Source organism: Sarcophilus harrisii, chromosome X, assembly GCF_902635505.1.
Source record: "Sarcophilus harrisii chromosome X, mSarHar1.11, whole genome shotgun sequence".
Lineage (NCBI taxonomy): Eukaryota > Metazoa > Chordata > Mammalia > Dasyuromorphia > Dasyuridae > Sarcophilus > Sarcophilus harrisii.
This window is the reverse complement of record NC_045432.1, coordinates 29,017,643-29,042,730: the sequence shown is the minus strand read 5'-3', so window position 1 is coordinate 29,042,730 and position 25,088 is coordinate 29,017,643. Positions and strand designations below refer to the sequence as shown.

The following is a 25,088-nucleotide window of genomic DNA, read 5'->3' as shown; positions in this document are numbered from 1 at the left end:
TCTCTTTCACCCCTGTGGATTTGCACAAACCTAAACTATCCCTCCTCCTTCCCCACCGTGTGGAAATCCTGCTTTTCCTTCAAGACCCAACTTAAGTACCGCTTTCCTTCAGAAACTTTCTATAAATCTTTCCTTAAGAAGTGATTCCACATGGCCACTCTCTTCCCATCTTGTATTTCTCAAGTCTCTGTCTTATCTTTCCCATGCACTGAAACTGAGAGACGGTGTGACTGAGGTGGCAGAGAGGGCCGCTGCCTTGAAGTTTGAAGTCAAAAGACCTGCATCTGCTTCCTATCTCCCACACATCCCAGCTAGGATCATATGGGCAGATGACTTACTCCTCATTGCCCTAGGCACCTAAGACCAGAAATGATAAACCAGTTGTCCACTGGTAGAGAGTTTTCACCTGGGAGTTTCCTGTCTTAATGAAATCATAGATCTGGACCCCCACCCCCACTGATGTACCTGATTGTATTCCAATTTGCAATAGGACAATTAGCTAGATGTCTAACCTCTGCTACTCTGTTATAACTCTCTTAGAAAACTGTATAGACTTGTGCTCTGCATAGACTGAGCAAGCACTTACTAAAGATGGATAGAAAGTGTTTTCTTTTCTTTTTTTTTTTTTGCTGAGGCAATTGGGGTTAAGTGACTTGCCCAGGGTCACACAGCTAGGAAGTGTGAAGTGTCTGAGGCCGGATTTGAACTCAGGTCCTCCTGACTTCAGGGCCGGTGCTCTGTCCACTACGCCATCTAGCTGCCCCTTGAAAGTGACATTATATATTATAATTATAGCCAAGATATGCTTATTTCAGAATCTACAGCAAAAGAAAAATGTTTCTTACATCTGAGTTAAATGTTTTCTTCTGGCTTGTGAGGGCACATCTTGCCCCTCCTATTGTTTGGAAAAAAAAAAACATTTTACAGATGGTTTCCTCTCCACAATCTAAGCATTTAGAGTTTTAAAGTTGGAAAAAAAGCAAAACGTCCTGAGACTTGATATGCCATTTCTTGCTTTGACACCGTGTTGCCCAGTGGAGATGCAGATCCCTCCCTTCCCAATGCAATGTACTCTCCCTCCCCTTTTGTCCCAGCACCAACTTTCACCTCTGTGGGCTAGCACAATTATGGTCTGCTTGGATGACCCATCCCCTCTTTATGCTAGGAGTGATTATAAGACTTCATGGAAAGGATATTGCAGACATTGCCCTTTCCCATTCCCAAGCCTAAGAACTCTATTCTGAGCTCAGAAGCAGACAATTTCAGAAACGTGAACAAATTAGCTTTTCTTGGCTAAAGCCCCCAAGCGCACGCTACTCCCACTGGCCACTGGGTAGACTAGCTGCCAGGCCTCAGAAAAGCCTTCTGTGCCTGCCTTCCCATCTGCCAAAAGAGGCTAGCAATTAGCCTCTCTCTTTCCTGGGATGCTGCAAGGATAGAGTGAGGTTTCCGAGGGGAAAGGACTTTGGGAAAACACAAACGCAATACAAATTACAGTAACACCTCAGGCACCCAGCAAAGTGGGAAAGATGAGATGGTCACTTCGTGTCATTTTTCGATTAACCAAAAGTCCGCCTGTTTAGGCAGAGAAGGGGTGACCCTTCAGAGGTTGGTGGGACTCTCACAGCAATGTTTACAGGCTCATCTATCTTTGATCATTTTCACCATTTAGATCCTCCAAAGAAGCACTTTGGGAGCACACAGCTCAGATTGCCTGAGAGTAAACCTAGAGTGGAGAATGAGACCTTGTTCCCAAAGGTCAAACTGGTTTCCAAAGTCGACAATAGCAGTTGGGGGACCTAAGTTCGATTCCGACCTCTTACGCATATTACCCTGTAGGACCCTGGGCAAGTCAACCTCTCTGTACCTCAGTTTCCTCCTCTGTAAAATTGGAGGAGGTTGGACTAGATCGGCCTCTGTGGTCTCTTCCAGCTTTAGAGCTATGATCTGGGATCTGTGTGCTATCATAGAATCATTGAGAAATAACCAGTATTTAAACAAATAGAGTCTGATTAGAAATGTAAGAAGCCAGAGAGAGTTCTGAAAGACAATGGGGCCATTAGACAATACTCATAGTGGAAAGGATGTTGGGTTTTTGAATAAGAGAGAACTCCGGTTCAAGGCCTTGCTCTTCCCAACTAGTTGAGTGGTGTTGGGCATGTTTCTTCTCCTCTATGAGTCCCAGTATTTTTTTCTCTGTCAAATAAGGGAGTTGAACTAGGTGGACTTTGAGGTCCCTTCCAGCTCTAGATCTGCAATCAGATGTGTCACCTTGGGCAAGACATTTGGTCTCTCTGGACCTCAGTTTCCTCATCTGTAAAATGAGGTGGTTGGACTAGATGGTCTCTGCAGTCCCTTGCAACTTTAGATCTAGGATCCTATCTATGACTAATGTACGTCATATTACCTCCTTGAGCCTCAATTTCCCAATATGTAAAATGAGGTGGTTAGACTAGATGGCTTCCGAGGTCCCTTCCAGTCCTAAATCTGAAAGCCCCTTCAATTCACAAGATTACACCCAGGTTGCAGGAGAAGGCAGATTTTCCAAAATTCTTAGGAAACGAGAGGCTTTTAGTTGACCTAACCCGTGTTCTCCCAAGCAACACTTTTGTCAAACTCACTGTAGGTATTCACTACCGGTTTTCTGGCCCAGCTCAGATTTGTGCACTGACAAAGTCTATTTCAAGAACTTAGGAGGCTTTTCCCCCATTCCCATAGGCCTCCATCGGGCTACCTCAGAGGGCAGCCCGTTGGGCTGATGCTCTGCCCTGATTCTGGGCCCGCCATGGCTCTGGTTATCTGGGTGCTAACTGGGGTGTTACTGTATTGTTATTCTTCCATCAAGACACAATCTTTTCTCATTTACTCAAGCCTCAAGAAGCGGGATTTTGCTTTGGGGGAGGGGCTCATCCAAGGGCACAAGACGGAAGCCAAAGAAAAGGGCAAAAGGCAAGCTCCACCTCGGAGCCAAGGTAAGCGCTTCTTCTTCTGGGGCACCTACCACAGGGCTATGTGCTGCTATGCTTCTGCTTAGTACCTTTGAGGTCCAATGTTTGCTGATTCCAGGGTTTGCTCAGGCCCCTTCCCTGGGGGTATTTTTCCTTGAAGGCCAGTAGACACTTCAATTAGATACAGAGCATCCTTGGCTGGGGACCGTGCTGGGACACTCTTGGGTGTAACAGTAGCTGCCCTGGCAGATCCAAAGGTCCTAGGGCTGTAATCCCCACCTCAGCCCTTCAATGGCAACATATATCTCAGCCTAGAGGGAGGGAAGGAGGGACCTGAGGATGTTGTCTCATGAGCCAGAATGGCTTCTCACCAAGTAGACTATAAGGGGGATGTGGATGGGGAGGACCTTGGCAATGTTTCCCCTATTCTGGAGCTTTCTTTCGAAGAACTGAGCCTACAGGGCTAGACTCGGCTCTCCATCTAGCTGACTCCCATGTCAGGCTCCGAAGGTCACCAACAGGACATGGGCAATTACAGAGGCATGATGATTCAGTAGAAAGAGAGTTCCCACTGGAAATCAGGGAACCCGGGTTCCACCCTTGGTTCCCCCACTTAGTGGCTGTGTGACCTCGGGCAAGTCACAGTATCGCTGGCTCTCAGTTTCCTCCTTTGTCAAATGGGTACTATGGTACCTTTCCTCAAATGAGGTAACAGATATAAAAGCATTCTGGAGCATTTAGAAGCTTATTATCTCAATGTAAGAGAGTACTCATTTTGACCCCACTATTACCGAATCTGGGATAATTTGAGGGGGGCTGGGCTGAAGTTTGCCTTTGCACTGTTCTGTGAAGAGGAGGAGTTGCTAAGCAAATTAAAAATGTGCACAAAATTGCAAAGGATGTGTTTAACCTGCTGGGGGAACACAATGTTTTTAAGGACATCGGCACATTAAGTGTTTGCATGCAAATGGATGATGCTGATTAAAAATGGGTTCATTCTTTTTTTCCATTCGGTAAAGCAGGCCCAGCTGAACCTCTATTTGAAATCACTGTTAGTACTGTTTTGTGACCATGTTATGGCTTAAGATTGAAAAGTGGTTAATGTCTCCAGGAGCAAAGAACAAAAAGCGAATCGAGGAATTGAGATTCTGTTTAAACTCAAATGGTGAAGGATAATCGTTGGTTTTTCAAAAGCCAAGGACCCATGGAGAGAATGACTGCCCTAAGTCATGGATGGAAAGAGAGTAAGTGGAAGTTCAGGAACAATCTCCATGAGCTTATGGGCACCAATAGCTTCAGTCAACACAGAACAAAGGATTCTCTCTGAAGTACGGGTAAGTAATGATTTACCCCAACAAATATGGTCACTTGTTGTTCTTTTCTATTGCAGACATCAGTTGGGTTATTAACTATGCCATATGTTCCGAAAGGTATTAAAAATGGATTCTTGTAAAGATGTCTATAATCAGACCTTTCCTTAATTCAAACTGGCCTTCCAGCCTGTCTGAATCAGGTGAGGTTTTGCTGTAGGTCTCTAGGCCTCCAACAGCAGAAGTCTGAATATAGATGGGGAGGGTGAGAGGTGGGGGAGAGACAGGAAGGAGGAGTTTGTTTTGGGTCCTCTGAGAAACACTTACCTGAGCACGAATTCTTGGGGGAGGGAAAAAGAGGGAAAATATAACTCAAGTATTGAAAAAAAAAGGGTCCCTAGATTCAAATGACTGTTTAAAGAATCATAGACTCCCTTTGGGATCACTTCACTTCATTTCTGCTACTCATTTTTTATCATTGATTACTGGACTGAGTAATGAGAATGGCTTCTCTAAAGACTTTGCTCCATGGCGGGAGAGGGCAAGGGGAAAAGGAAGAAAAAGACCAGGGAATGCAATTCAATCACAAACATATTACCCAGAAACTCAAGGAAAGCATCATTCATTATGTGTGACAAGAAAGGCACAGTCGCCGAATAGTTTTCAAAGAATCCAACAAACACTCTGAAGACTAGACATGGCTCGGAAGAACATCACCGAGCTGAAAAAGGAAAGGGCACACAATGCACAGCAACGGAAGGGCAATTAGCTTAGTCGTAGCGGGCCTTGGCCGTACCCTAGATCTTAACACTCTCTGTTCCATACACGTTGTAGCCTTCTCTGTAAGTGGCGTAATTCTGGGTAGTGGCGGCAGGAGCAGGCTTAAAGTTTTGAGTGTTCTTGGTGAGTTTCATGCGTTTGGATTCCGCTCGGGATTTGTAGCAGAACTCTATCAGAGCCACCATCATGGCCAGCCCCAGGCCTCCGACAAGGATGTAGAATACGCCGGCTACGTTGCTCAGACTCAGAGCGCTGGTCTTGTCCTAAGAGAAATGGACAACGTGATTAGTTGGTGGGAAAATCACAGGCAGTGGGACATCATCATGCTATGTAACAGTTTAGGGCTGTCCTACGCTGTCAAGATAACTAAACACAGGCATAGATGATATGGCTCAATCCTGGCAACTGGCTCGCATCATGCAATGAGTAGATTATGCTTCCACCGACTGTTAGGATCCCAGGGGTCCTAGCACCTCAAAAAAGTTGTTAAAAACAGAATCCCCTGACAACTAGCTTTAGGAGCCAAAGAGTAAATGGAAGCATAATTCATCCCTTTGCCAGCCTCAATAAACCCTATTGTCAGAGTTCAGCCATGACATCTCTTTTTCATCTCTCTATCTCTCTCTCTTTCTCTCTCCCCCTCTCTCCAAATAACACTTTTCATTTGGGAGCCTAAAGTATTCTTCGCCCTCTCTACCTGCAGTCCTTTCCCCATCCTCCTTGAAGCACTGTATCTATCGGTCCCCAAAGCAATGGGTGAGAATATTGGAATTTCCTAAAACTCTGAGCTGGGGACCTCCTTTGCCAGGGTCTTTATATCAGTGTTTACTCTACTTCTCTCTCAGTGGTTGAGAGATCACTCTAGGACTAGTTTGGATTAGGATGGCAAGCCTGTCTGCTGATGGACTCCATCTGTGATAGAGTTTAGTCTGTTAACGTCCTCCCAAGAGCTGTAGGGGCCTAGTAGGAGGCCCCTTTCTTCCCTGATCAGTTCCATTTACAAATCATTTTGTATCAGGGAACATTTCCAGGAGGCTGGGGATTTAAAAAAATACCAGCTCCTTTTCAAACTTGGATTTTGGTGAAGGCCAAGAATAAGCTTTAAAAATACTAAACTGATCATAAGCTTTCTATTGGCTAATTTTTTAAAATGAGGAAGACGGTCAGTTACTTTTAGGTCAGACTGCAAATTTGACTAAGCTAAGTCTGCATGAGAAAGCAAAACCTGGATTGCTGAATAATGAAAAGGAAAAAAAATTGCTACCTGGACCCCACCTTCAAGGTAGGACTGACCAAGGGAGGGAGGAGGGATTTTCATTGAAAAAGTAGCATTTTGTAATCTGTTTAGAGGGAATTGTAACCATTTTGCTACTGGATTCATCAGAATGATTTGCTTCTCATCAGATTATTACCCCGGTGGACTGAATTCCCTATTTTAGCTATAATGCAATGGGGAGTTATGGGGGACGCTGAGCAATGGGAGGAACGTGGCCAATTCTCGTGTCTTTAAGGCAATTAAAGCTAAACAGGAAAGATTATCCATTTGGATGACCATATCCATGTTTTTATTTCTTAGAAGCTAGTACTGTACTTATTTGCACTAATTGAAATGGACTGTATGTGGAAGAGGATGGAAAATATCCCTATAAGCAACACTGTGACTCATTGCTCGTCTAGGGAAAGTGACTGTTCAAGTTGAAGAAGTAATTCAAAATGTATGTCACTTATGGCAATGGATCATTTTAGGTTGGGCCCACCCTGCCTTGGCCCTCACCCGCCCCCCCCCCACTAATGTCCTCACCCCAATCCCACTATCGAATTTTCATATGTGTTCCTTGATATGACCCCTAGAAACTGTGGCAACAAGAGTTTTGAGTTTCATATAACTGGGCAATTCTGCCATTTATGGCCATGAGACAGTGCTACAGTAGCAAAATGGTTCAGTGCATAGGGGAAATGAATGTTGGCGTTTCATGAAATGAATTAACCGATCCCACAATATTAGTTTAAAGAAAGAAAAAAAGAAAAAAAAAACGGAAACTCAAAGAAAAAAAATTTCTTGGGGGAGCAAAGGGATAGAGGGGTGGGGTGAGGGAGAGGCGGGGAAGAGTGTTTCATGCTTATCAATGTGATGTTAATCCTGACGATGTATACCCTCAACAAGCATGCGGCTAGATCTCAAAAGCGCCCCAAACAGCGTTGGAAGTGAGAAATGGGACAGATTTAGTGATCTTCGAGAACCACCCAGGTGCTGGATTTGATTCAACAGCAGCTGGAATGAAGCTGATTTATGAATTCTTCCAGAGACCAGTCTGGTTTCCCGATTTGAGGGTGGGGCCAGCACAATATTGGAATAACCAAAAGTACTTAGAACTTACAAAGTCTCTGATAGTACAAGAGAAAAAAAAAGCTGTTGTGATATTTTTTTTGGAGGGGGGGGCAGATTTTGGAATTGTTTTTCCTTGAACCTTTAAAATGTAAAATACACTGGAAACCCCTTAGAATATATCGTGGGCCAAATCACGGCCTTCTTCCAAAAGGCCTGGTGTAATCCCACCAGCCTGGTGTGATATGGTCAGTCTTTGTTCTGTCGCTTCAAGAGCAGTATTATAAGGGGGTCCCATTGTATTGAGGTTAGGATGATGTGTGTTTGTGCACGTGTGTGCATGCATGGGTGTGCATGTGCATGTATGTGCATGCGTGTATGCATGTATGTGTGTGTGTGTGCGGGTGTTGTTTTGGGAAAGCCATTTCAGGGGGAATCAAATAAACAGTGGGTCAAACTGCGATTGCTAATCAGTACAAAAAGACCGCCAGCGACTGACCTTACTCCCGGAGTCCTTGGCTCCGCACTCCCCCTTATCGTACCACCATTTGTTTTTCAGCTTGTCTAAGATGCCTTGTTCACTGAGTTTCAATACTGCAAGGTTTACAGGCGTTCTTCACGTGGGAAATAACATAAATAACATTATATTATGTTATTTTATGTTATTCAAGCTTCAAACTACTTTAAAACTATAGAAAGCGATAAAGCAGGGAGCCCTGGCCACAGTCGTTTTAGACACTGCAGGCAACCTGAGCATTTTTACCTTATCAAACTTTACACTAGAGCATCTCTATATTTACCAGGGCCTGCCCATATCGCTTTGAGTAATCGGCACACACTGTTAAATAACGAGGGTAGAAAAACAAGGCAGTCACTTGTGGGGGCGGGCTCTCTCCCCGTGATGCAATTGTCTGACTGCCACTTACTGCGAGTTGGGTTTGATCTAACTGGGCGTCTTGTTGGACTTCCAGACAGAAAGTGTTTTGGGGCAGGGGAAGTAGCTAAGGAGAACAACAAATGGGGTATCCGCATCATAGACAGAGAAGCAGAACGCAACAGATCGGACGTTGGGGTCACTGATGTTGTCGTCGTCCTGCCGGAGTCGTCCTCCTCCTCCTCCTCAGCCATGTGAAGATAGCGGTTGAAAAAGTTCATAGAAACATTCATTGGAGAGGCCTGAACAGGTCATCGGTCTTTGTCAGTACCATAAGTATCTCTTGACTCCAAGGTAGACTTACGAGTCAGCACTTCTGTTGGCGTCTTCCTTTTAGGGATCACTGTGGTGTTCATGGACACTGCCAGAGGTGGTCCTATCAAGCTGTAAAGGCTTCCATTCCAGGCTGAGCTCTGGATTGTGTGTCTGGCAGCTGAGGATCTCCCTGGTAACTCCTGGAAACCATGAAACTCATCTGCTCAGGCCTGAAGGGGTTGATCTTTCATAGGCGGTGAGAGGATTTCAAGATCCGGATTTCCTCAAGCATCAAGTTAAATGTTGTACATGTGACAACATTCTAGAAGTGCAGTTTGTCCCTTCGGGTTACAAATAGGGCACACATGTCAGTCAGGTGAAAAGAGAGAACAGGGAGGTTAGAGATGGAGGGGCTAGACTCTGAGTAGCCTTCTTACCGCTATGGCTATATGACTGTACTCAAGATACCTCCCAAGACAGAGCTCATCCTTGACCATTGAAATGGCCACTTTGGATTCAAAGGATTCACTTGTGAGGTGAGCGACTGATCCCATAGCACCAAATGGGCCCAAGGACCACTCCTGATTCCATAGCTGGGTGGAGGAGCTAGATGGCCTCTGCATGTGTCTCTAGTAATGGGGACTTCTCTCCCCTGTGAAGAGACCAGGAACACCCCTCAGAGGTAAATTTTCCAGGCCCCGTGTGCTCTCCAAATGGGCAAGAAGGTCATTTGCTGCCCTCAGTCCATCAGATTGTTGGGTGGGTCTGTCCTTGCTCTCAGATAAAACAACATGATCTCTGGGATTGTTTTCCCATAAGACAATAATGATGATGATTCTTGCTCCCTGAGTCTTCTCTCTAGGGAAGTTGAATGGTCAATGAAATATCTCTAATTGTTTTGGATAAAAGGGCATTACAGAGATAGCATGGTACTAGCTTCTTATAAGATAAAGTCAAATTAAGAGAACCAGTAGAAATCACACTATTATTACATGGTCTGAGAAATCCTGAAAAAAGATCACCAGCTGATGGTATCCTGATCAGCCCTGGGACCATGACTAACTGACTCACTTACTCTCCATGGCAGATGATGAGGGTCATCACAGGCCTGTCCCATAATGCTTTATCTCACAAATAAGTCTGACCAATCACCTTTTTCTGACCAATGCCAATCCTACCACAGGCACAGAGAGCAGGCCTCTGGAGCCACCCTACTCACTGAGTCTCTTTCCTACTGTCACCATCATAAGAGGGAGCAACTTTGCCTCCTGTGCGCCACTTCTGGATGTGTAATATGGCTTCTTAATTGAGACAGTGGAAGGTTGATAACAGGCTACTATAGGATACTGGATCTTGCATTTTGTCATACAACTGGGAAAGTCTTTGGGGATGCTTCCCTTAAATGCCTGATGGCCAGAGTCTTTTGCATTGAGAAGGGGAGGGAATTAAGGGAAGGTGCTATATATATAGTATGTCTTAAAGCACCATGGGATACCCTATAGGAAGCTTAAAATTCTATCATGATATTATCTCAGGCTAAAAACTAAAAGACTCAGGAAAACCCTTAAAGCTGAGCCAGGTAACCAGCTGAGTTGGGGGTCCCCTGAGTCATTGTTGTCTGGTCCATATTCACTACTCCCAGACTGTGCACTCTTTATAATACAGGTATCCTGTATTATACTGCGACTTTCCCCATTGAGGTTTCAATATATCAAAGGTCAGCATGAGAAATGAAATGGGAATTTTTTTGGAGTTTTGTGAAAACTGCAGATAATATGCAAAGGCCAGCGGATGACACAGAAAAAAGTTTAGAAAATCAGAAATACATAAAGGATAAGTATATTATTGGATGATCTTAACATATTTTATCATTTAATACCATAATAATTTCGACTTCTTCTCTGGTGTGAAGGGAGGGCAAAAAAATTTGATGCAGCCTTTCCAGGGGCGCTGCGCCCCTGACCCCTACAATGTAAAAGGGATAACTGTATTGTTCTCTTTCTCATCTTTTACTCTTCTCTTAGTGTCTTTTCCTTTCTCTTTTTACCATTTATTTCCCCAATATACGCTTTGGTCTGGGTCTACACTACCTAGGGCTGGTAGGCCGATCAAAAGGTGTGTTTCTTACTCCTTCTGGGGGTCTTTTCTGTACCTTTCCCTAACCTCTTAACACTTCCTCTCCTTCTGCTCCAAGGTATCCTGGACCTTCATGGCCTGACTTTGGTCGGCTCAGATTTCCTAATGGTGATTATCACTCCGCCAAGGTCCCTTTGCTTCAAAATTGTCCCTTGCCTCTCCTCTTTGCTCATAAAAACTTCTACTCTCAATCTGGGTGGTCTCAGCTAGGTTTTCACAAGGAAGATCTCTGTCTGCTTAACACTATTTCCACAAAGTGGAGAATAATTACTTCACAGAGAGTAGCAGAACGCAAAAGAAGTACCTCTTAATTCAAAGGTGCATAGGATCCTAGATGTAGAGGTAGAAAGCACCTTAGGTATCATCAAGCCCAACTGCCTCATTTTACAGATGAGGAAACTGGGGTCCAGGGACTTAAAGTGACTAGTTAAGTGGCTAAGGCTGGATTTTTATTTTGGATCTTTCTAACTCCTGCCATGCTGGAAGATGTGGATATTCTTCTGAGCAGAGGAGGCCTTCCTGGTGGCCCTTGGCTCACTTAATACCCTCTTCTCCAACTGGAAGGTTGCCCGCCCTTGCTGGGCCCATTCGGTGACACCCTGTGGGATTGCCTGCATAATGGCCTCTCAGAAGTTGCTGAGCCCTTCCTGAAAGTACTGAGGCCCACAAATGACATATAGCATGTCATTACATTGCCATTGCTGACAGGCACCATAGGCCGCCAGAAATTATAGCCTTTGAATGGGAAAAAAAGACCCTCAATCAATTCCAATTCATTTCAGAAAATATCACAAAAGCAAGCAAAGGAAAGTATAGATAAGTACACTTAAGGAAGCCAGGATGGCTGCCAAGAAAACAAACAGAACATACTTTTAAAACCAAATCTCCCCAATTGTACGCCTCACTGGGGTCAGGCCCAGGGACAAGGGGAGCCTCACGTACTTCTTGACACGCCATTAACTCTCTTTGCTCCAGATCGTATGATTCTTACTACAAAGCCATATGAAAGCTTTTCCTTTGCCCAAACTGCCTATCCCAAGCCTTTGAAATTTAGAATGATAGACCTTGAGTGGGAAGGGACCTCAGAGGCTCTTTTGGCCAACCCCTTCATTTTATATATTGGGAAACTGAGGCCCAAGGAGCAATGAAGTGACTTATCCAAGATCACAATAAGATACTGGATCTAGAGCTGGCAGGATCCTCAGAGACCATTTAGATCAAACCCTTCCTTCTATAGACTGAGAAATTGTGAGTCAAAGGGATGAGGTTACTTGACTAGAATCACCACAGGACCAGAGCTTTTGAGGCCATTAAGTCCAACCCCTTCTTTTACGAGTAAAGAGACTGAAGCCTAAGGGGGTGGAGGTCACATATTGGATCACAGTGGAGAGCTGGAAGGGAGGGCAGAGGCCTGCTAGCCAAATTTCCACTTTACAGGTGAGGAAACTGTGTCCCTAGGGGGTTTGAATTGAAGCTATTTGACCTATGAAGCCAGGTGCTCTACCTCTAGAGCTGCCATTTTCAAATCTTTGTCTGATAACTCTACAGAGGGACCTCCAAGGGGGCGGAGACCAGGCCTGTCCTAAACTTGTTTAGACATAAGAGCTATCAGGCCTCAAGTACTCCCAAATCATGGGAACTCACACTTCTTTACCATTCTAAGGTTTTTCCAAGTCCATTTCTCACAATTGACTTATGTAGGCAGTTTAAGGAGGATTAATTTGCCCCATTTTACAAAGTGGGAAGCAGAGGCTCAGAGAGGGGAAGGAACTCATCTGCAAGTGCCAGAGTCAGGATTTGAACTTAGGTCTTCTGACTCCAAGTCCACAATAGCGCCACCAAATCCTACATTCTGGGCTCTCCAGGAAATCAAGAACGTTCCTATAATGCCTTTTCTTTTTTTCTTTTTGCTGAGGCTATTGGGGTTAAGTGACTTGCCCAGGGTCACACAGCTAGGAAGTATTAAGTGTCTGAGGTCAGATTTGAACTCAGGTCTTCCTGACTTGAGAGCTGGTGCTCTATCCACTGCACCACGTAGCTTCTCTAATGTCTTTTCTTTGGGAAAATCCCTAACTGAATAAAGTCTTAGCCTAGCAAGGGCATGGCTCACAGCTGAGTTCTCTTGCTGCCATTCCCTGAGAGGGGATCCAGAAGGATACGTTGGAGAAATGACCACAGGCCTTTTGGAAAGAACTGGAGATTTAGAACGGTTCTGGATGGAGTTGTCTAGATTCTTTTCAAGGAAATTATTTGGACAGTCGTTCACTTAAAAAACTTCACTGCAAAACTCTTGCTTAGTAGGGATTTCCTAGAAAAAGATAGCGAACAAGGACAGGGCCAGGAGAATAGACTTTGGGCTCCCAAACATCTCCTCTCCTAACCTGCCACATTGCCTCTATTTCTGCCATCAGAGTTTCTTTCTTTGGGTCATTTCCTGTTAAAAAAAATACATATCCTCAAGAGGTTGGGAGGAACTAATATATAACTATCTAAAAAGTTATACAGTGTTCTCTTACATTCAGAATTGATTTTTAGACTCTTCAGAGAGAGTCATGAACCTTTAAGCAGAGAACTACCGTTTGTGAAGGAGGAAGCGGTCATTAAATGTAGATGGCCTCTAGGCAGAAGAGAGGGCGAAGACCTATTTATTGGTAAGGAAGAGAGACAGTGGGGAAAACCAAAATATATCCCAAAAGGCATGAGAGCTCTTTGATTACAGGACATAGTAATTAGCTGGCACTAGGTATTTGGTAATCGTGTCAGCTTGGCTTAATTTCCATTTGATCTATTTGGGGAATAAGAATGGAAAGGGGTCTTTGCTCTGGCAGTTTGACAAGACCAGCCATGACACAAAAATGGAAGGAGCCCTAAATGCAGGTTAGGATGACTTACGGCCTCCTCCGATGCTTTATGATGGCACACAAGTGACTCTAGGGGTTCCCACAGGCTATGTCAGTACAACATAAGCTCTGCCAGCCAAAAAAGCACAGGCCTGGTGACAGACCATATGTCTGTGGTCTGAGGTCCAGCCGTGAAAATTTAGAGAGGCTCTTGATGAGCTTGGCCACAGGGTACAGATTTCATTTTATTTTTTTCCACAACAACTTTCAAAGATCATCTTCTAAGTTATAGTAGAGTTGTGATCTGCAACAGTGGAGGGACAATGGGAAAATAAATGCTTGAAGTTTTGAAGAAGACTGATTCAAAGACTAAAAGACCAGAATCTTGCCACACTTGGTACTTGTTGCCCTAATAGCCAAACCATACATTTGGTGGCAGTGTACAGGCTGAGGCCCAATGGTGTTTTTTTTTAATATCTTGAAGCCTTCAAAGTGAGTTCAAATTAGGCTGGGAGGACATGTGAGTTAAACTCCGTAAAAGTTAGCCATTGAGAAACCTGTTTCTAGATGAAGATTTCATTATTTCTTTTGTATCTTCGTCTGTTACAGCATTCAGAAAAAATACTGATACTTTTAGTAGTTTTTCTTCTTTTTGTTCTTCTTCCTCCTCCACCTCCTTCTCCTCTTCCTCCTCCTCTTCTTCTTTTCTGCTCCTTCTCTTCATTCTCTTTCTGCTCCTTTTTCTTCACCTCCTCCTTCTCTTTCTTCTTTTTCTTGTTTTACAGAAAATAAAGTGCACTCGGTAGATTGCATAGCTTAATTTCTCCCATATTTCAGTCATCCACACTTAGACCTTAGGAAAAGCAAAAATTGTGCTCTGTAATTTGGGGTACTACTGCTACTTGGTGACAATTATCCACCTTGCAGGCACAGTCCCTATGAGCAAACAAGCAGGCTTTAGGACACATCTTATAGATTCGGCATGATGTCATTAATGGAAATTTTACACGGCTGGGGTGGAGGGGAGTGGGTAATAATGACATCAGAGAAAATGAAATTCCTAAGAGGTAGCCAGGACATTTCCCCCTTGAAAAATTATACTTTCTTTCAGAAAAATAAATGAAAAATATTTAGAACCATCCCCTAAATTTATCTTTGGAGAAAGTCAAAAGTAATATGCAATGACAAGATACCTGTGACATAACAAAAATAAGTGTTAAAAGTTGTATTTTGAAGATAGCCTGAGTAGTGAATAGCTTGGAGCCACGTCAAATTCTCTGCTATAACAAAAAATGCCAAGAGAGTAATTTAAGAATGTTGGGCTGTCTTGCAAGGAAAAGCAAGAAGAGAAATGTGGGCCATGGTAATTCATCAGCAAAAAGACTCTGCCAAAGAAGCCGGTGATCCTGGAAGATGCCTGGAGATGCAATGTCTCCAGAGGACCTTGAACTATGGAAAATGGAGCTGAAGCTGACAAAGTTGGTATGGAGAGTGACAGATTTAAGGACATAAAGGGGGCAAGTGGGAAAAGAGAATATGAGGAAACAATGATCCAGCCGCTGCCTGCCAAGACCACTTGGACAGATTTCAACATTATTTACAAGAAGACAATGTCTCCAGCTCCTGTTGGATACCTTCCATAAAGGAGCTCAGACATAGGACATCAAGGAAGCTGATTATCCTTAGTGTCATCAGGACCATGTTAGCCAAGGGGTATTGTGTGTGTGTGTGTGTGTGTGTGTGTGTGTGTGCATATGAATGCAGGCAGTGTTTCTAACAATATATTTAAAGATATCTTGTTTGAAAGGTTTAGCTTGAAGTCTGAATATTTTCTAAAGAATGTTATCGCCTCAGAGCCTTAACACAAACACTATAAGGCCCCACTTGCAATAAGATTGGGCGGCATGCTGTACTTTCGAGTCTCAACAGCCGGGTCCAAGTTCAAGCACTGCCACTTACTTGTTATGTGACCTTGTCTGAGTCACCATGGCTCCGAGGCTCTGTTTTCTCATCTATAAAGCAGAAACAATAATTTGTATTCTGCCTGCTTCCCTGGCTTGTGGGGGTCAAATGAAATAATGGATATGAAAGCATTTGGCAAATGGTTAAATATCCTCTGAGTGTAAGATAAGTTTAGAGGGGAACAGTGGAGAGAGGAAGGAGGGAAGAGATGGAGCTTATGTTCTACTGGGGATACAATCCATACATAAAGTAGAAGGTATTCTGAGAAGAATTTGAGTGCTAATAACTGGAAGGGGTGTGGGGAAGGCTTTCCAGAGAAGGCAGCATCTATGTTGGAGCCTTGAAATAAGAAAAAAATGAATGAATGCAGCATTTATTAAGTGTTTACTATGTGCAAAAGCTCCAATGGGGCTTTTAAGTTAAGCACTAGAGGTACAAATAGAGAAATAAGCTAGTCCCTGCTGCTGAGGAGCTCCAATTCTAATGGGGAGGGGACAACATAAAATTAATGATGATATTGAATTATGGGGAATAATGCTCACAGGGTGTCCTAAAACTCTTAGTGCCGTTTTAAGCTCTCAATAGTTTCAAATGTTAATAGCTCTCAGTGGAATTAGGGGAAGTTTGGAAGAAGGGTGGTATTCCTTGACACAGCCTTTTTTGTTTTATTTCTATTCTATATTGCCTCCCTTAAAGGGGGGGGAATTCATCCATCTGAGAAGTTACAAAGACAACTTGGACAAGATGTTGAGCTTGAGATGCCTGTAAGCTCGTTTCCCATAATGCCCAATATAGAGATTAATTCATCTATCTCATTAATTTTAATTCAATTAAATTCAACAAAAACAGATGCAAACACATCTGTATGGAGGAGGATGGTGGAAGAATATTAGCAATATCACCTCATCAAACAGCAAATGGAAGCAAAAGGCTGAGGCAAATTTGGAATGAGACTCAACTAAGCCCATCATCCCAATAGTGCTTATAGAGATTAATTCAACTATCTCATTAATTTTAATTCAATTAAATTCAACAAAAAGCAAGATGCAAACACATCTGAATGGAGGAGGATGGTGGAAGAATATTAGCAATATCACCATAGCAAACAGCAAATGGAAGCAAAAGACTGAGGCTAATTTGGATTGCGACTCAGTTAAACCACATCATCCTAACAGTGCTCATAAATGATGCTGGTAGGGGGACAATAATCAGCCCAGATTTGTTAAAATACAGCAGCTATTTTAATGGTCAATTAAAGTGGAACCACCATGTTCGATTTTTATCATCTGAGTCCTAGAGGGAGAAATGACACTTAATAATGGCACTTGGGAAGAATGGCAGGACCTGATCAATGCACACTGAGGAAATCTCTGCTGGAGGCAAAACAACCTTCAAAACACCAAGGGATCATTTTACAAACTAGCTTGGGGCAGAGAAGATATCAAAAGAATGCCAAAAAAAATGACAGATGATAAAACATCTTAAAAAGGAGATGGATAGGATGGTTAGTAGCTACCAGCTCATATTTCCTCATCTTGAGAAAATCTATGAGAATGATTTACACAATGACTAAATATTCAGGTTATCCTTGATGGAAAGATGTGAAGAGATCTAGCATGCTTTTCTAAATGATTCTTGACAGCAGATCAGATCTTTACTCACTCAACTGAATGAAACATATGGAAAAAATAAGAACCTATTGCGTTTAGTTTTATTGATTATCAAAAAGAGACTTGATGGATCGAGAGACAGCCTCTCAAGTTCTCCTTCGTGCATGTGTTAAGATAATACAAGGTATCTTCATGCATATGTTAAAACCATAGAAGATTCCTTGATAAATTTAATCCTAGAGTAGGATCAACAACTCTTTCATTATTACTATCAAGTGAGGCATAAAATAGGAAGCTATATGCTCACTAAAGATGTCTGCCACTGTTATGGCGGCTCAAATGGGAGAGGGGTTTCCCTTTAGATGATGATATCTTCTAGATGCTTTTGTTCAGGTGTTATATTGTGCTGATTGTATTAAACGCCTGAGCGTTACAGGGTTCCCTCATTGATATCCATGATTACTTTGAAGAGCTCAGTTTAACAATCTATACAGAAAAAACTAAATGGATGAAAAATGCCCATTGCATGACAAAGGCATGTATTTGGATAAATATCTGTATCTGGGACAGGTACTGTAGATGGATGAGTTTGTTCAGGATCGAATGAAGGAACGAGGTAGACTGGACCGCATTTGGCAAATGGGCCATTGTTTTTAATCATGTCTCTGCTCTCTGGCGTGCAAATCAATCTTTTGTTTTGTGAAGGCAAATGTTCTCCCAGTGATTCTCTGTGGTTATGAATCTTAGACCACCATATTCATGTCCAAAGAATCAAAGTTATGAGTGATCCAAAGGACAATGGAGAGAAGCATAATAGGCACAGGGAGTCTTAAAGCACATTTCCAGCAATGATCTCTGAAGAAGAGATGCCATAAGGACTATTATTCAGGAAATATCTGATAGTAAAATAAGGGTGGATAGTAAAATGAGTAAAAATCTGGATAAAATGAGGTCTTTTACTAAGAGCAAGGGATAACCAGTATTCATGAAATGGAAAAAGGCCAGAGAAGTTTCTCTAGAATGTTGGGTGGACTCTCTGTGGGAGGATCCACTGGAGAACATGGAGCAGCATGAGAAGGAAAGAATGAGACAATAGAAGTAGGACATTTATCAGTGTGATCACAGATGCATTAGTAATTCAATTTAATTCAACACATATTTACTATTTACTATATTAAGATGAGAAATTAGGATAGCAAAATCTGGCCTCGGACACTGTGTGACCCTGGGCAAGTCAATTAATCTCGTTTATCTCAATTTCCTCACCTGTAAAATGAGCTGGAGGTAAAAAAAGGCAAACCACTCCAGTGTCTCTGCTGGGGAAATCCCAAATGGGGTCATGAGGAATCAGAGATGACTGAAACAACTGAACAATTACGACAATATGAGAAACGAGTTGTGAATGTTGAAAATTCACCCCAGCTTTTCTGAGAGGCTTGCTGTGGCCCTGCTCTCACTGGCTCTGCTGGGTTCAGTTGGGTTCCCACGGCATTTGTAAATGAGCTTCAGTGGGCCCTTCTCTCACAGGGGAATCCTTTTAAAATTTCGTCTTTATCGTTAAACCAATTTTTCAGTTACACAAAGTAGACCCCATCACACCTGGCATAATCTAGGATTGAGAGAATGCCTTTGCAGAATGCCTGGACCTTAGCCAATCACAGGTTTCTTGCTCTAGAGCTGGAAAGGATCTCAGAGGCCATCTAGCTACCCCTGCCCCCTCATTTTACAGAAGAAGAAACTGAGGCAGAGGGAAGTAAGTCACTTGACCAAGGTCACACATTGGCAGAGGTGAGACTTCCACCTTGGCACTCTGCCTCCAAATCCATTACTCTTTAAAAAAAATTATCCGTGTCTTCTATTTCTTACATCATTATGGTATCCTAAGTATTCTGCCCCCTTTCCAAGAGCCATCCCATATGACAATAATATTTTTCCATTGATTTTTAAATGTACTGTGTTGCCTCTAGTTACCCTTCTCATTTGATAGCAGAAAGATTTCTGAAGAAGGAAATGTCAGTCATTTTTAGTAAGGAAAGGCAATTGATTGTACAAGTTGGCGCTAGAGTGATCCCTTCCTGGTTCCCAGCTTCTTTGTCCCCCTGCCCCCAATCCCTCAGTTCCTCTGTGTTGTACCTCTAGTATTTAGCAAAGTGTCTGGCGCATTAATGAAAACTTGTAGACTGAATGATTCCTTCTTCTTGGGGCCACCAGGATAGCTGGAACCCGCCTCTCTTTCCAGCAGCCTACTAGATAGCTTCCCAAGGATGTACTATCATCTCAAACTCTATGTCTAGAAATAAACTTCTCTTTTTTCTTTCAAAATCAGCTTCCAGTTCCTATCAGGGACATTAATCACCTGATCTTGAAACCCCAGTGTCACCTTTCAGTTCTCCCTCTCTTTTGCCCTCCATACCCATCGAGTCCTATTGAGTCCATCTTCCATATGTCTCCTGTTCCCTCCTTTCCATTCTCTCTGACAGCACTTTAGTTGAGTTCCCTTATGGAAGGCTAGGTGGTACAGTAGAGAGTGCTGGACCTAGAATCAGGAAGACTTGAATTTGAATCCCACCTTAAACTCTTACTAGCTGTGTGCTCTCTTTCAGTCTCAATTTCCTCATCTGTAAAATGGGGATAATAAGAACACCTAGCTCAAATAGTTGTGAAGATCAAATGAGATACTATACATGGAGTCCCAAAAGTTTGCATTTAGACTTAAGTGTAAAGGCTTTGGGGACAAGGTAAAGTAAACTGCAGATCTTAAAGCACTATAGAAATGTTGTTCTTGTTCAGCTGTCTCGGTCCAATTTGAAGTTTTTTGGCCAAGGTACTGGGGTAGTTTGCCATTTCCTTCTCCAGCTCATTTTCCAGATAAGTAAACTGAGGTAAACAGAATTTAATGACTTGCCCAGGGTAACAGAGCTAGTAAGTGTCTGAAGCTGGATTTGAGCTCAGGAAGAAGAGTCTTTTTGGCCCCAGGCTTGGCAGTCTATCCACTGCAGCGCCACCTAGCTGCCCTATAGTAATGTGAGCTAGTTTCATTTCTAGCTAGCTATGTCAGTGGATAGAGTGCTACAAGCATTCAAATCTGGCCTTAGATATCCTGAACCTGAGCAAGTCACTTAATTTCTGTTTACCCAATCCATTGGAAGAGGAAATGGCAGACCCCCTCCTGTATCTTTGCCAAGAAAATCCCATATGGGGCCATGAAGCATCAGACACAAATGAACAACTGAACAACAACACATTATTTCTTATCACCTTACCCTAGACTATGGCATTAGCCTTCTGATCTCTCAGCCTTTTCTCTCTCAGATCTATGTTTGATGCCAATGGCAATTATTTTTTCCTAAATGATGCTTCCATCATGTCATTCATCTGCTAAATAACCTTAAAGACCTATAGCCTAGAAAACAAAGTCCAAATTGCCTACTTTGGCATTCAAGGCCATTCAGAAAATTGCTCCAAACTATCTTTCCATCCTTTCACTCTTCCTCTCTCTCTATGTATCCATTCTACTTTAGTCAAACTGGTCCTACTCACTGATACTGCCCCCTCCATATTCCACCTCAAAATATCCTCTCCCTAATTTCATTGATTGGGTCTGCCAAAATAAGCCACGAGATAATTGAATCCAAGAATCTCTGAGCTGTAAGAGACCTCAGCAGCCTCCTAGTGTAATTGATAGATGAAAAAGAATTCCATCTCTACAAATATTTTAATAACCAACAAGGAATCCGTCAAGTGGCCCCCTAACTTTTGCTTGAAGATGTCTTTCTGAGGCTTGACACAACCTTTTAGTAAGGTTGGCAAGGCCAAATTTGCCTCTTTGCAATTTCTGTCTTGTTTTTACTCAACTCTTAGAAATAGTGAGAGGCAGAGATAGGGACTAGAAATGTGATATCAAGGGGATGGGGAGCTCCCATATGACAAAACTCCCCTGTAGCAATGCTGACCATTACCTCTCCAATGGAGAATCTTAGAGAGTTGCCTGGGGCCCCAGGACATTAAATAGTCTTCTTGGCTCTGAAGCTGCTACTCTAGTTTCTGCACCATGCTGCCTCTTCTGGAGAGGCTGATTTAAACTTAATTACCTCCATTTCCTCACCAATTCCCATTTTAGTCCTTTAAAATCTGACTTCTGATCCCACTACTGGCCCAAAGCTGCTCTCTCCAAAGTAACAATGACTATCTGTTAAAAACTATGGCTTTTTCTTAACTCAACTTCTCTGACCTCTCTGCAGTTTTTGACACTGCTATCCATTCCCTGTAGACTCTTTCCTGCCTTAGCTTCTGTGACATAATTCTATCCTGGTCTCTTTCCTACTTGGTGATCAGAATATTGGCTTATTCTTCTCTCCCTGCCCCTTACGTCTGGATGCCTCCCAAGATTTTGGCCTGGACCCTTATTCTCTTCTCCATTTAAATGATTTCTCTTGGTACTCTCAGCAGTTTCTATGGCTTCAATGAGCATCTCCAAGCAGATGATTCCCAGATCTAGAAATCCACCTCCTTATCTCCTGTGCTCTGGTCTTCTCTATTTTCCCTCCAAAACTTATCCCTTCTCTAAGCTCCTCCATGTCTGTTGATGGTACTCTAATCCTTCCAAGGTTCAAAACCATTTCTACACATCCTCAACTCTTCTCTCTTCCCCAATTTCCATAGGCAATGAGTAGTACATCCTAGTTGAACGAATTTCACAATGGCTCTCACATCATTCCCAACTCTGCCCTAACACTTACTATATCCTAGTTTAGTCTCTCATCATTTCTTGGCTGGACTATTACCACAGTCTCCAAATTTAGCTTTCCTCTCTCCTCTTCTCCAATATATCCTTTGCAATACACATACAATTTGGTCACGTATTCCCTCCCCTTATTAAAAAAATCTTCGATGGCTTCCTATTGCATCCAGGACAAAATACAAAATCTTTAGGCAGGCATTTAAGGTCCTTTGTGGTCTGACTCTCAGTTTTCTTTTCCATTTTATTTCACATTACTCCCCTTTATTCCCTCTCATTTATCTCAAACTGGTCTGTTCCCCATGTGTACTTTTCTGGCCCCTGCCTCCTATATCCTTGCATGAATTGTCCCTCATGCCCCAAAGGTACTCCCTCCTCCCTCCTTTCTTCTATCTCACAGACTCCCCTGCTTTCTTCCGAGCCTGGCTCAGGTGCCACATCCTATATGAGGCCTTTCCTGATCTTCTCAGTTATTAGCCTTAGGTTCCTCTTGAATTACTTCAAGTGCTACTGAAATGTGAGCTGTTAATAGCTCCTGGGGATGTCTGAAAGCAGGACCCTAGGTTACAAGGTCCTATATATAGTCAGTGATTACTTTTCCCAGAGACCAATTCTGTTCCACTCTGGACTGTTCTCACCTATGAGCAAATTTTCAATCACATACAAACCCAACTCAACAAAGAGATTCCAATATGTCCAACTGCTGTGCTGTGATATGTGACATACTGTGACAAAGTCTGCAGTACATGACGAGCTTGGGAAAACATGCATTGTGACTAACTTCAGAAATGTAGTTCAAACATATTAAACTCCACATTATGCAAAATCATTACAGTTGACTAATTCACTATGTGGTAGGTACAGTGGTTAGAATGCTGGTCCTAGAGTCATAAAGACTTAAATTCAAATCATGTCTCAGACACTTACTAGCTGTGTGAGCCTGGGCAAGTCATTTAACCTCTGCTAGCCTCATTGATAAAATGGGGATTGTAGAGGACATGCTGCATCCTAATCCTGGGCCCTAGACTAGCTTATGAAAGTTACTAATATATATATATTTTCTAAAATCACTAAAATAAGTATATTTAGGTTTGCTGATCTCATAGAAGGAACATTTACCCCTGTAATGTCCAGACTAGCTTTCTTGAGGATCTCTGGATGAGCCTTGGTCTTAGGTGGAAAAATGATGAAGGCAGGAGAATCACCATGAGGATGGTCAAGGATAGAGTCTGGAGTCTGGAGTCTGGAGTCTGAGTTTGAGCTCCCACTCACTTCTCCAGCCCTCTTAGCCCTTAAGTACCTTAGTACGGTTACATCACTACCGCACACTGAGCATGTACCAACTGGAGAACCATTACACACCATATCACACTAAGTATATGCCAACTTGAGTGATTACATCATTACATCACACTAAGTATATGTGAACTAGAGATCCATTATCTCATCAATCATACTGAGTAAACACCCTGCTGTAAGTATCCTTGCTTCAAGTATACTTTTCTCAGAGTTCCCCAATATCAGCGGTGCTCTACAGGGGATACTAATAGCACTTACTTCCCAGGATTCTTATCAGGATCAAATGAAATTTGTGTATGTTTATATGTGTGTGTATGTATATATATATATACACATATATTTATACTGTGCAAATTTAAAAGCACAATAGAAATATTAGTTATTAATTTACAAATATCAGGATAGATGGCAAAAATTGGTGGGAAACACTGTCCTCTGCTCCTGATTATGTTAGTCAGCAAAGTCTATAGCTAGATATCTGAGTCTCCTTAAGCTAACATGCTCCAGCAGACCTGTGAGTTTACTGACATTAATGATGAAAGGGTCTCCAGATTCAGTGGTGAACTGGGGACCTCAGATATTTATTTATTTGCCCCACAGGTTGGGAATCGCATTGAGATCAAGGGAGTATTCCAATGGGGATTCTAGCCCAGTCTCCTCTTGAGCAGGAATCTTGAGACATTTTGCTTCAGGAGGTAAAGATCTTATTCCAATGCATTTCCACTTACTTGCCATGAAAACCTGGCAATATTATCATTATGAAGGTGACATGACATAGATTTGGAACAGGAAGGGGCTCTCAGAGGTTGTATTGTCTGACCCTATCACTTTAGAGATGAGGAAACTGTGGCACAGACTGGTTTCCTAGGTTTACATAGCTAGTAAGCATCTGAGGTAACCCACCAATGAAAACAACCCATTTGAAAATGGACTTTGCAATAGGAAGAGCTATACTTAAGCTTGAGTCTTTCATAGTATTTTTCCTATATCTAATCAAATATAGTTTATTTCATTCCCTGAAGGATTGTTCTCTCTTATGACCATATGATCCTAAATCTAGAGCAGGAAGGGATATCGGAGACCATTTTACAAGTCCCAAGATTAGATGACTTGCCGAAAGTCTCACAGCCAGTAAGTAACAAAGGTAGGATTTAGATCCAGATGCCCTGATCCAAAATTTCCACAGTATCATACTGCCTTGCTACTGCATCTTCACAGTACAGATAAAGACCAAATTCTGGGCAGGTAGAAATAAAAAGACCTTCCCCAAACATCCAGATTCTAGTTCTTCTGAGGTTATCTACACCGCAGCTTCTTAAACTGTGGCTTGTGACCCAGTATGGGGTCTCATAAGTGAACGTGGGGGTTACGAAATCATGATTTACTATCAGTCAATGTTTGATCTGTAGACTGATTTTATATACCTAGATACTTGATGAGGTCATGGAAAAATTTCTTGGACGAAAAGGCGTAGTGAGTAGAAAAATTTTAAGAAGCCCCACTCTAGACCTTCCCCTTATTTCCAGGAAGGACTCTGTTGAATTCAAATGGACAGCAGCATGATCTCAGGGATGGAAAGGGAATATTTTTCTAGCCTGGGCTGGCAGGATAGCAAGTGGACTTGTGATTGACTGGCCTAGGGAATTCCCGAATGAGAAAATTCTCTCTGCCAATTTGGATCGACACTTTGTCTGCGATTTTGTTCTTAGAGCCATCCAAAGCCCCGAGTGTTTACATAGTCAGCATGGGTCAGAGGTTGGGACTATGGAAAAGAATTGTGGTGAGCAAAGTTTTGTGAATCTTGAAGCCATGTATAGGATATATTCTTATCATTATTAGAAACACAGCTGTGAAAGACATTCAAATCACCAAAGCATTTATTAAATACTTTCTGTGTACTAAGCTTGGCACTGTGGGGATACAGAAAGAAAAACAAAATAGTTCCTGCCC

At 42.6% G+C, this 25,088-nt stretch overlaps 1 protein-coding gene across 5 annotated transcripts in view; it reads right to left on the bottom strand.

The window, feature by feature from the left end:
* GRIA3 (glutamate ionotropic receptor AMPA type subunit 3) overlaps positions 1 to 25,088 on the bottom strand; it is a 274,208-nt gene that overhangs the window by 789 nt on the left and 248,331 nt on the right. The window contains exons 14-15 of one of the 5 annotated variants that reach the window (XM_031944843.1): positions 7,864 to 7,978; positions 5,055 to 5,301 (exon numbers count right to left, since the gene is read on the bottom strand). In XM_031944843.1, coding sequence (XP_031800703.1) covers positions 5,056 to 5,301; positions 7,864 to 7,978 — 361 coding nt within the window. In that variant the 3' untranslated portion in view covers position 5,055. Of the gene's footprint in view, positions 1 to 4,831; positions 5,302 to 7,863; positions 7,979 to 25,088 lie in introns of those variants that run through there. The other 4 variants (XM_023506896.2, XR_004230616.1, XM_003774737.3 and 1 more) reach the window with 4 other exon arrangements.